This window comes from Tachypleus tridentatus, chromosome 6 (assembly GCF_004210375.1).
Source record: "Tachypleus tridentatus isolate NWPU-2018 chromosome 6, ASM421037v1, whole genome shotgun sequence".
In the NCBI taxonomy this organism is placed as follows: Eukaryota; Metazoa; Arthropoda; class Merostomata; order Xiphosura; family Limulidae; genus Tachypleus; species Tachypleus tridentatus.
This window is the reverse complement of record NC_134830.1, coordinates 154,355,582-154,367,883: the sequence shown is the minus strand read 5'-3', so window position 1 is coordinate 154,367,883 and position 12,302 is coordinate 154,355,582. Positions and strand designations below refer to the sequence as shown.

Below are 12,302 nucleotides of genomic sequence, written 5' to 3'. Positions count from 1 at the left end.
TGATTTCAAATTATACAAAGGTCATACTTTATAATTGGCTTCTTCTCCAGATGTATTGACAAGCGAATTTAAATCACAAATCAACGCGACAAACTTTAAAGAAATGTTTTCAGTTTTCTTTCTGACACTCGTGTACTTTCAAAGTACGGTATCATGTTGAATAAGCCTTATGGGGTTTATATTATATTTTCCAAAAGTAAAATACAGAGTTATTTGTTTCCCTTCGTTTCAATCTGAATTATTAAAAACTTTAATTTGTTTCTTTTAATGTTACACATTATTATTATTTATTTGTTTGTTACACTCCAAAAGAGTTTAGGTTAGGTACAATTACGTTATGTTATGTGAAACTTTTTAAATAAGTTTATTTAAGGCTGTTTAGGTGAAAATTTAACATTTTTTTTAAATTATACGTTATACGGAGCGTCCAATAATTATTTCTTAATGATTTAGTGTTCTGTTTTCATAGTACAGACAACTGAATATACGGAGACTTCAGCAGAAAGACCGATGTAGCTTTGCAATAATAAAAAAACACACACACAACTGAATATAAATAAACTTTCCAAACGCTAATTTTTTATTGTCAGATACTTATTTAATAACAATTGTTTCACAGTTGGTATAGTATGTGTGATTAATAACTCATGCTCTCATTAAATAAGTTTCTCTATCTTCATTGGTGTTTTAATCAAAAGCTGTAAACAGATCTAAAATCGATGTGAATATTTACTTTACTTAACTATCTTGTTTCCGAGTAATTGGTACGCGCTTCGTATGTAATGTTCTTTTTCTTTTTTTTTTAGGATAGTTACACTATCTTTATTTATTATAATACCTGTAATATAGGTGATATCGAATGAATCGACAGATTTCTTATTAAATTTGGATCCTTTCTGGGTCATAAGATCAGAAGCTAGTGAATATAGAAATACTGTTTGACCTTTAACAGTTTTGACGAATCTTATTAAATTGTACAATAATATGTTTTCCTTTATCGCAGGTAATCTGTAGCCATGCAGGAAATATGGAAGTGTTAACGTAAACTAAAGCCAAAGACACTGTTCTACAACACTGTTTCAGTTCATTATTGAAAAGGAAACGACGAAAATATGTCAATAGAAATATTGTATGTTGGGACTGGAATTGACAAAAATGGAGAAATCTATAAACTTAAGTTTTATTTTTTAATTGTTTTGAAACCATGATTTCATTTGATAAATAAATATGTCCTGTCAAATATATCTGGAATATAGTGATATCTGGTGTGACTCAAACAGTTTTAAAAAAACTTTTTTGTGTATGTGCCTGTCGAAAAATGAGATTTTGATTCAAGATTATGATAAAATCCCATCTAATAATGATTTTTGACTGTAGATGACGGTAAAGCACCAACAGTGAATTTAATTAGTCTTACCGCCACTTCTTTACTTTCTTAAAATAAAAATAATGGCAAGATACCATGGTATCTTATAAAATAACTGTATTATCAAAAAAAGCTTCGACTTTCAACAATCCTGCTTTATCCCAATTAAATATTAAAATTGATCTGTTGGTTTAACGTGAGTGTATGGCCCAATAATTTGTGATTTAGATTATGAGATTAGTAAACAAAATAAAGTTGAGTTAATAAATAACTTGCTGCCTCATTAAAAAGCGGAAACGATTGCTGAAGCATTTGCAAATAATATAAAAGCGAGACACGGTGTAACCCAGTACTTTCTGATGGATAAAGATGGTAACTTCGTTTCTCCGTTAGAAAATTACATTGATCAATTGTTAAGTGTCCAGAAAACTGAAACAACTGCTCTCCATCCAGATGCTACGGTATTACTAGAAATATTCAACAGAACTTTGCTGGATATAATCTCTCAATAATGTGAGAAAGATAATAAAACTTGGGAAGAGCAGGTTCATTTATTAGAAAAGTGCTGAAAATGAGTCTACTCTGTGAAGTCCGTTTTTTCTATTACATGGTAGAGATGTACTGCTGCCAAAGCAAGAGATAATGACCATAAAAATATTTTTTACAGAAACTGCAGTTAGCCTTTGAGATAATTGATAAACATTTAATAGAACATGCTCAAGTCAGAGAGAAACAAGCAAATAAAAAGGCGAAACTAATGAAATAAAATTAATATATAAATTATTGTTATATACCTTTATCGTTAAGAGACGAAACACCAAGAAATAAGTAAAACTGTGGAAAGACACTTTCAGAGCACTTAAACAAACAAGTTCAATCTATTTTGAGAAAAAAAAATGTGTAAAAAAAGAAAACAGTTGGTACATGTTACTGGATTAAAGAAACTGAAGAAAGGAATCCCTATCTTTAGGAATATATGATTGATGAAAACCAGGCAACTGACAAAAAAGAAAATATTAAAGTCCAATCTTATTATTCGAATAAATTAGATATATCTTATAACAATGAAGAGATAAGTAAAGCCTAGACAGAAAATTAAGAGTTAGAAGACGCTAATACCTCATTAGTATCGAGGACAAGTAACAGGGTCTGTGTATCAAGAACATCTATGACGACGTAGATGATACTGTTACCCATGATTATAACCTTAGATCACGTGGTCGTGTACCAACTCAACCAGAAGTAATCCTTACCCCTACTATAAACGAGTGAAATTTTGTTTCCAAGTAGTTGTACATAGACCCAAAAATGACATTAACAGAGTTAATGCTAGCTCTATTGATGAAGCACTTGGTGTGCTAGAAGCTTTTAACGATATATTAAGCAGTAGTCGTAGCTGTAATTAGACTTAAGTTAACAATGTAGGACGTGGATAATCAATATTGAATATTTTGTATATATATATATGTGTGTCTGAGAGGTTATCGGACATTTCTCTTTATATGATTTAGTTGTAGAAATATCTGTCGCTTTACTATCTTTCATTATCCTTTTAATGAGTGGAAACATGGCGGCAAAGAACGTATTTTACCAATGAGAAATAAGACGCGTATGATTTTTATTGGAGAAGAAAATCTTATATTATCATGAGATATGTGAATAATTTTCGAATTTTTACAGTATGTTCGATTGATAGTTTGATAACAAAAAGAAGTAATATTGTTCGATAAATCTTTTGACGTAAGTTGTCGTGATAATTTCGATGACGGTGGTTCGGAAAATATTACGTCATTTAATACCACAAATCAGGTAATAGCAATCTGATGTCCGGTAAAGATGATACAAGAAGGAACTAAGAACTATGACACCTTATTTAGACGATATCTTGTTAACATTTGAAGATTTGTTATTACAATTAAAGGATATTAAAGATAGCATCACGATTTCCGATCGGATTCCATGAAAACGTGGTTAAATAGACGCAGGTGAAAATGCTTTCAAATTTTTGTTCGCATAAGTAAATACAAACGATTTACGTCAATTAAACAAGAAAATCGAAAAACAAAGATTGGTATAGATATAAATGGTTAACTTAACATATCAATGTAATGAACTAATTAAACCAGCCTCTTCAATTAGATGACCAGAAATTCTCCTAAGTCTTAGTAAACATTAGAAAATTTTGAAACGTACCAACATATCTATGTTAGTGTAATGTGTAAGGTTTGGTTTGTTTTGAATTTCACGCAAAGCTACACAAGGGCTATCTGCGCTAGCCGTCTCTAATTTAGCAGTATAAGACAAGAGGGAAGGCAGCTAGTCATCACCACTTGGGTTACTCTTTAACCAACGCATAGTGGGATTGACCATCACGTTATAACGACCCCAGGGTCGAGAGAGAGAGTATGTTTGGTGTGACGGGATTCAAACCCTCGACTCTCAGATTACAAGTAGAGCGCCCTAACCACGTGGCCATGCCAGGCTGATCTACTTTTATTTAAATTATTAAAAAACAAGACAACATGAAGTACAAACAATAAATATTTTATTAAACACGTAGACATGGCGTGAACTGATGGAACGGTAGCGTACGACTATTACATAATGTGCTTGTCTCGGATCCCAAACACGGCTATCGAACATGTTCACCTTTTCAGCACGTGTGAGCGTTATAACATTATGGTCAATTCCGCTATTGTTTCGTAAAAGAATAGCTCAAAAGTTGGTGATGGGTGGTGTTGACCAGCTGCCTTCCCTTTAGTTTTAAACTGGTAAATTAGGGACGGCTGGCACAGATAGCCCTCGAGTAGCTTTGTGCGAAATTCCAAAAACAAACAAACAAACATTTTTACATTTTTATTACGGCATTCAGTTTGTTTTCCAGAGATAAAAGTATTGAAATACTCAAATGGAATTATTATCTACTTCAAATTCTATTCGGTTTGTTCGTTTTTTTTTAAATATGATTTTAACGATTTCGATTACCAGACAACAATATTTAGGTAATTTTACGTTTCGTTTTTTCTCTCATTATGTAGCAATTCACTTGATGCTTATGTTTAAGTGTTGCTAGAAACATTTAAAAACAATCTTTATTGATGTTATTTTAGACACGAAGTTTTCAGCATCTCGTTTGCGTTTAAGGGTCAAATACTTTTAGACGTTTAGAAAAATGTCAAGGGCGCAGTGTACTAGTAAGTTCTGAGTTGAAGTCTCAGTGTGATAACTGATATCTAACTAAACAACTTGTTTTGAATTTCGATTTCATTCAAAATAACATGTTGGCACTGAGTAAAACCCCTACTTTTAATTTCGTGAAATCTGGAGACTCAGTCATATTTAACAGACTTAGTTAAGCCTAACACGCAAAGTTGTAGGTGTAACTTCAAAGTAATATCGTTCATTATACGATACTCTCATATGGTTCATTTCAAAACATCCCTGCCACAAGTTATTAGACTGGCCTGTTGGTTTTGTAATAGTATCTGCATATTCTAATAAACTTATTGCAATGTCCGAAAAACTAAATCTGTCATACTTAAAATTTGACGACAGAACATATATCACACTTAGGTTTCTTACACTTCGTTATAAAAGTTGAGTTTGATTTTTTTTCGAGATATCTTCTAATGATAATACAAAAACGACTTCCTGTCAAAAGGAGAACATACAAAGCATAGAATATTTGGCCATTTCTCAGAGGAATCACACATCCCACCACTAATTACCAATTAAAATTTATATAATGTTCCATGATACTGAACATTTCGAAACCTGTTGAACAAATATCACAAGTAGACCCTTCTGTATTTGTGTACATAACTTGAGACAACCAATTGAACTGACCTGAACTGCACAGCAGCATTATCCAGTTAGGGTTCATGTCAACAGGAACAAAACATTTTTGTGAATGAATATATGTTGACTTACATATTTATGTTTCGTTTACTGTCCCTGTTTAATGACGTCACTAGGTTTATAACTGGTAGTGTGTGTGTTTGTGTTTTTTTTATAGCGAAGACACATCGGGCTATTTGCTGAGTTCACCGAGGGGAATCAAACCTCCGATTTTAGCGTTGTAACTCCGTAGACTTACCGCTTTATCAGCGAAGGTCAAAGTAAAGCGAGTATAGCGTCAGTAAATATGAGGAAGAACCGCTCGTTCTTCAGACGAGTGCTATAGAACCAAGTTAATGGTAACGAATTTTCTTTGAACAATCAACATTGTTATAATCGTCTCGTGTTACAAACAGGAAGCTTCTTGTACTCTTATATCAGGATCCAGGTGAGCCTAATGATATTTTTGCGTACATACGAAGAATCACAAAAATCTTTGTTTCAGGAACTTAAAAGTTAACATACAATAATGAGACAAAAGAACAACTTTGTGAAGATATTTTTGATTTACCTACGGTTTTGTCGTTAATAAAAACTAACGAAAATATTCCAAAAAATAACAACGTAGAGGTTCAAAGCAAGCTTTATCTCAATCCACACATGAGTACAATCCATTAATAAAAGGTAAAACAATGTATGCCATGAACTAATTAAAGAAGTTAATTAAATAACGAATAGTTATAAGTTAGTTTGTTTTTTGAATTTCGCGCAAAGCTACACGAGGGCTATATGCGCTAGCCGTCCATAATTTTGCAATGTAAGAAGTCAGATAGTTATCACCACCCGCTGCCAACTCTTAGGCTACTCTTTTAACAACGAATAGTGGGATTGACCGTAACATTATAATGCCCACACGGGTGAAAAAGCGAGCATGTTTGGTGCGACTGGTGTTTAGTCATGAAAATACGAAAAAATATATATTTCGTTAAACTGGATATGTTTCGTCTTCACCTTTTCAACATTCTTAACTTTAATAACAATAGCAAAGGTATCTCGGTTTAATATTTTGTCGACCCCAATCTACTGCCTGGTACGTTTTTTTTCATTACCACGATAATTAAATTGGGCTTTTCAGTGAGTTTTTTATTTGTTTCTTGAAATATATCGCCCTCTAGTGGCACAGAGACATATTTGCGGACTTACAAAACTAGAAACCGGCTTTCAATACACGTGGTGAGCAAAGCACATATAGCCCTTTGCGTAGCTTTGTGTTTAACCTCAAACAATCCTGAGATATATCCATCACAATGAACATAAGTAAATGTCGTTTGTAATGAATTTATAACATAAGTATAGAAACTTTCACAAGGACAAGTTATTTCCGCGGTTACATTGAATACGACGTACGATGTAACATAAACCTTTGTTATTAAAATAACTAACATTGTTACGTAGAACTGAATGTACAAGAGCCTCATAAACGTACAAAAATAAAGCTAAGAAAAGAAAGGCAGTTTAACAACAGTCAAATAATCATTCAAATTTTGTTTTAACGTAAAGTTTGTTGATACTAATAGTTAACATTCTATACAGTTGTTGGGATGGTGTATCCTTTAGAAATAGAGTTAAAACTTGGTTTAGTTTCGTTTGTTTGTGAATTTCGTGAAAAGCTACATGAGGGTTATCTGCGTTAGCTGTCCCTAATTTAGCAGTATAAGACTAGAAGGATGGCAGCTTGTCGTCACCACCCACCCTTAGTCCTGGGCTACTCTTTTAACAACGAATAATGAGATTGCACGTAACATTATAACGTCCACATAGCTGAAAGAGCGACCATATTTCTTGTGACGGGGATTTGAACTTGCGACCTTCAGATGAGGAGTCGAGCTCTCTACCCAAGTGGCAACTAAAAAGTAACACGATAACAAAGATTAAATATGAAGTTTTGAATTTGAATTTGTATGTTCCTCGATTATAGATTATGATGCTCTAGTCATCTATACAAAATCTAAGAGCCATATCGTATCTTAATCGGCCTCCAGATCTGCTAAATCGTTTCTCGGAGAAACCATCCACCCCCTTAACTCGTCCCAAATGAAATTTTGTATATTGTCCCAGGATGTTGAACGAAACAGAATAAAAGGTATTTTTCGAATGGGTTTTTTTTTTCAGAAATATCTTTCATTTACATAAATTATTCGTATTTGTTTAAGTTTTGCTTCATAATTAACTGAACTAGCGTATGAGAACCACACTTTTGTCCCTCTATCTGAGGGTGCGTGTCCTTTCTTACAGCAAAGCCACCTCAGGATATCTGCTGAGTCAACCGAAGGAAATCGAACCCATAATTTTAACGTTGTATATCCGCAGACGTACTGGTGTACCAGCGGGGGACTCCTAAAACTTTTAACAGTTTTAAAGAATCTTAATAGATACAACAATAAAATATGAAACTGTTTTCCTGCATCATAGTAAAACTGTAACCATGCAGGAAATATGGTAGTATTAAAGTAAAGTAAAGCTGTTTCAGTAATTTATTCAAAAGGAAACGGTGAAAATAGATCAATAAAATATTATATGTGATGAATGGAATTGGAAAAAAAATATGTAAAAATCTATAAATTTAAGTTTAATTTTTTTAATGTTTTGAAATTAGGATTTCAGTTAAAAAATGGAAGTTTTCAATAAATTTTTTCAGGAATATAGTGCCACCTAGTGTGACTCAGACAATATAAAAGGAAATAAAAAATGATTTATTTTACGAATGTGTCTGTTGACTAAAAATATTTTAATTTAAGATTATGGTAAAATCACATCGAATAATGATTTCTGACTGTAGATGGTAGTATCAAAAGCGAAGTTTAATTAGTCTGATGGCAAAGCATCAACTGTGAACTTTATTAGACTGACAGCCACTGCTTTCATTTGTTAAAATGAAGAAAGGTCGTTAGATGTCATAGTACTTAATAAAAAATTGTATTATGAATGAAGCTTCTCCTGTCGCGAATCGTACATCATATCTCATAAACGTATTTTGAGACGTGTTTATACACGATAAACATCGTTTGCGAAATAATATTTATCGAAGGCATTTGATACAACATACAGTATAGATATTACAAATTATATATATTACAGACATTATAATCAATAAAGTAAGTGAAACTAACCTTAAAAGAACAACATAACATACTTTACAAAGCACGTATGAATGACTTGGAAAGAAGATAATTATGTATATTAAACATTTGCATTGATTTCATGTCTATTTATTTAATCTTAAACAGCTGTTAATTGAAACTATTACGTAGATAAAAATCGTATTTAATGAGAACTCGAGTTGTTAATCATATATGATATACCAACTGGAAAACGTTGTTATAAAATAACTTCCTGTCAATGAAAAGCAGCCTAACCTAAAATGAAAAGTTTTACATAACATAACGTAACTGTATCTAACCTGAACATAAAAGGAACGTTTCAGTATGATAGATAGGTAAATAAATGATAATAAATTGATAAAATAGAAAACAAATAAAAGTTTTCACATTAAATAATAAAGATTGTAATGAAAATAAACAAATAAATCTGTCATTATGTGTAAACTTCTCATTTTCCTTAAATTATACGTTCCACGATTCGTCCAATAGTTATTTCTTATTACTTAATGTTCTATGTTTCACAGTAGAGACAACTGAATATACGTAAGACTCAACAGATAGCCCGAAGTGACTTTGCTATAATGAAAGTATACACACACATGAATATAAATAAACTTTTCGAAGGCTATTTTCTATTGACAGGTATTGATATCATAAGAGTTTTTTCCCAGTTGGTATAGCATATATGATTAACAACTCACTTTCTCGTTAAATAAGTACCTTTATCTGCATAATTGTTTAACTTCATAGTTGTTAAAAAATGAATAAACTGATTTGAAATCAATTCAAATGTTTGATAAACTTTACTATCATGTTTCCGAAACATTGGTATGTTCTTCGTATAGCATGTTCCATTCTTTTTTCAAGTTAGTTTCACTAATTTTGTTTATTATAATGTCTGTAATATTCTAAATTTATAATGTCCATAAGTTATTATGTATCAAAAGGCTAACTTAAATAGTATTCCTTGAGCTATATTTGCCGTATATAATCCGGTTTGAAAAGAAACACGCCTTCAGCAATACATATTATGTACATATTGTGTGGTTGTAGTACTCTTTTGATAAACTCTTCTACTTGTTAAAAATCTCTGAGGAACTGTACAGAAAATGCAAATTTTAAGAAATTAATAGAACTAACCCTAATGTTTCATGTGAAGTAAATATTTATGTTATAATGTTTATCAGTTTTTCTTTTTATTCACTTTTTATTGTAATTATTCTACATTATCAGCTTGATATCTTCTTTAGAAATAACTTAGATCTTATGGGATATTATCGATATTAATATATAGAAATCTTATTCACAATTAGCTATATTAATCACTTGACTAATTAAGATCAGAAGCTACTGAATATAATAAAGTGTTTGACTTTTAACAGTTTTGATGATTCTTATTAAACGCGACAATAAAATGTCATACTGTTTTCCAATATCACAATAAAACTGTAAAAATGCAGGAAATATGGAAATGTTAACATAAAGTAAAGCCAGTGAGTTCGTTCCTCCATACTGTTTCAAATAACTATTAAAATGGAAACGACGAAAATAGATCAATAAAAATATTTCAGTTGCGACTGGAATTTATAAAAACTGTATATGATTGATCCGAGTTTCCTATAAAAATGTTTCTGGAATATAACGCCACCTTGTTTTACTCAAACAGTATATGCCACTCGAGTAATGAGATGTGAATTTAAAATTATGATAAAATCAAATCTAATAATGGTTTCTGACCGTTAATGTAGTAAAGCATCACTTGTGAACTTTTTTAGGTTGATAGCTACTGCTTTCATTTGGTAAAATAAAAATAGGTCGTTAGATGTCATGGTATCTAATAAATAAGCTATATTATGAAAGAAAGATTTTATTGTAACCAATCTTACTTCATATCCCATAAACTTACTTTGAGAATTGGATAATTACGTTTCAAAACTGATCTGTTAATGTCACGTGATAGTGTGACCCAATAATATCATTGCATAAAGAGATTTTAATACTGTTCCTAAGATCTTTTGCAATATTATCTAGGCCTAATAATTTATATTCCATACAAGTTATTTTGGTTTTATAAATAGATTTTCCATAATTTAGATAAACAGAGCTCAAAATTAATATTCATTTTTTTCTATCACATAAAAATTGTTTAAAAATCAGGAAGAGAACAATCTCTTACTTAGTTGAATTTATTATTTCGTTTACGAGGATGATAATTTTTATCATTATGTTTCTGAAGAAAGATATAAGCAAACTTTTACACGCATTTCAATTTATCATTAACACTTTTCCGCTCACGTTTTGTTCTACTTGAATAACATTATCGTAATGTGGGTTTTATTTTATCTGTCATTCATTGATTGTTTTGTGTTAATATTTCACAACTTATTTTGTTATCGTTTGTGGAAAATTAATCTTGTCTTTCTACACCAGTTCTCAAACATTTCGTTTTTGGATTCTAAAACACATGTATATATTAATTCATTCTATTAATTTTGATCTATATGTTTAACTTATGATTAACTAACCTCGCCAATTAGTTACGAAATTAATATTAACATAAAGCTATTATAAATCACTCTACAACAAAACCAGATGGGCTATCGTTACATACTTCAACCACTTTAGTGGCCTAATGTAAGACAACCTAATGTTGTTGACTGAGCCTGATTTCGTTTTATTCTTGAATTTACCCAGCTTATCTAACTTACAATATGTCATAAAAAGCCAACCTTTCACGTACTGTGTATAACATCATACTTACTAGTTTTACTACCAAACATAATGATATTATTACTGAATCAATCATCTTCTACTTATCTCACCTTCTTCCTTCTGCTGTAGCTCTCTCGTGATGTACATTTGTTGAAATTCCTTGACACTTTATCCAGCTGTCGAACAGTGGAAGTTTCGGATTTCATCCTGTAAGTTTGACAGTCCTTTAAGATTTAAATCTACATTTATATTCTGAATTATCTCTAACTCTTATAGTCAATAGCTTTTGCCAGTAGGGTTCTCTTATATTCAACGGACTTCCTATATATTTAGTTTTCCTTATAAAATTAAGAATATTATAATCTCTTGGCTGTGAGAAGATTCTTTTCTTTTTCTTTTGAATTAAGCACAAAACTACACAATGGGCTATCTATGCTCTGCCCACCACGGGTTTCGAAATTTGGTGTTTTGCGTTGTATGTCCGGAGACATACCGCTGAATCACTAAGGAGCCTGTAAAAAAATTAATTTTTGGTTCACCTAAGATATCAACTATTCTTTAATTTAATTACCTCAGTTCGATTTTTACCTCAATTTTGTATCAACGAAAATTTTAAAAATTAAACAAATCTTGTTATTTAGCTTTCCGCGGGCGTTTTGTGCAGACTGTTAATATTCGATTAAAACTAGTTGTGGGACAGTCAGTGAACCTAATTCTTGAATGAGTGATTGTCCGACGTTGAACTCTGATTGGAAGGATTTGAAGTCCTTTCTTCATCTCAAAGTTAGTCATGACAACGTCAGTCAAGTAAACAACTTACAATAATTGAAAGAAGTGTTCTCTGTCGACATATCTAATACACTACATTTAATACATACAGAACCCGAACTGTATAAATTTGATAAAGAACACAGAGGTCACAATGAATTATTGGTCGGTTATTTCATTTTTCACAATAACAGAACTGTACTAAGTTTTTTTCATTTCGCTTCGCTGTAGGACATTAAGAGCCTGTGATCTCTGAAAGTATGTAAAACATTTTGGTGTTTTTGTTCAGCTACAAAGTTACTCACGAGTTCTCTACACTAGCTATCCCGAATTTTGAAATGATAGAATAGGCCTAGGGTAAAGGCAGCTAGACAACACCCACAGTCAATTCTTGAACTACCCTTGTCAGATCAAATATTGGAATTTGACTGCCACTCTCATAACGCACCCAAACTTCA

The 12,302-nt window shown here is 31.6% G+C and overlaps 2 protein-coding genes across 4 annotated transcripts in view; one reads left to right on the top strand and one right to left on the bottom strand.

Moving 5' to 3' along the window:
* LOC143254154 (uncharacterized) overlaps positions 1–1,241 on the top strand; it is a 58,750-nt gene extending 57,509 nt beyond the window's left edge. For all 3 annotated transcript variants that reach the window (XR_013030024.1, XR_013030026.1, XM_076508955.1), the window contains one exon: positions 1,004–1,241. Coding sequence is in view for 1 of the 3 variants with exons in the window: in XM_076508955.1 (XP_076365070.1) it covers positions 1,004–1,045 (42 nt within the window). In the remaining 2 variants the exon portion in view is untranslated. The remainder of the gene's footprint in view (positions 1–1,003) is intronic.
* Positions 1–12,302, bottom strand: part of LOC143254148 (uncharacterized) — a 420,077-nt gene that overhangs the window by 285,137 nt on the left and 122,638 nt on the right. The window lies entirely within an intron of this gene.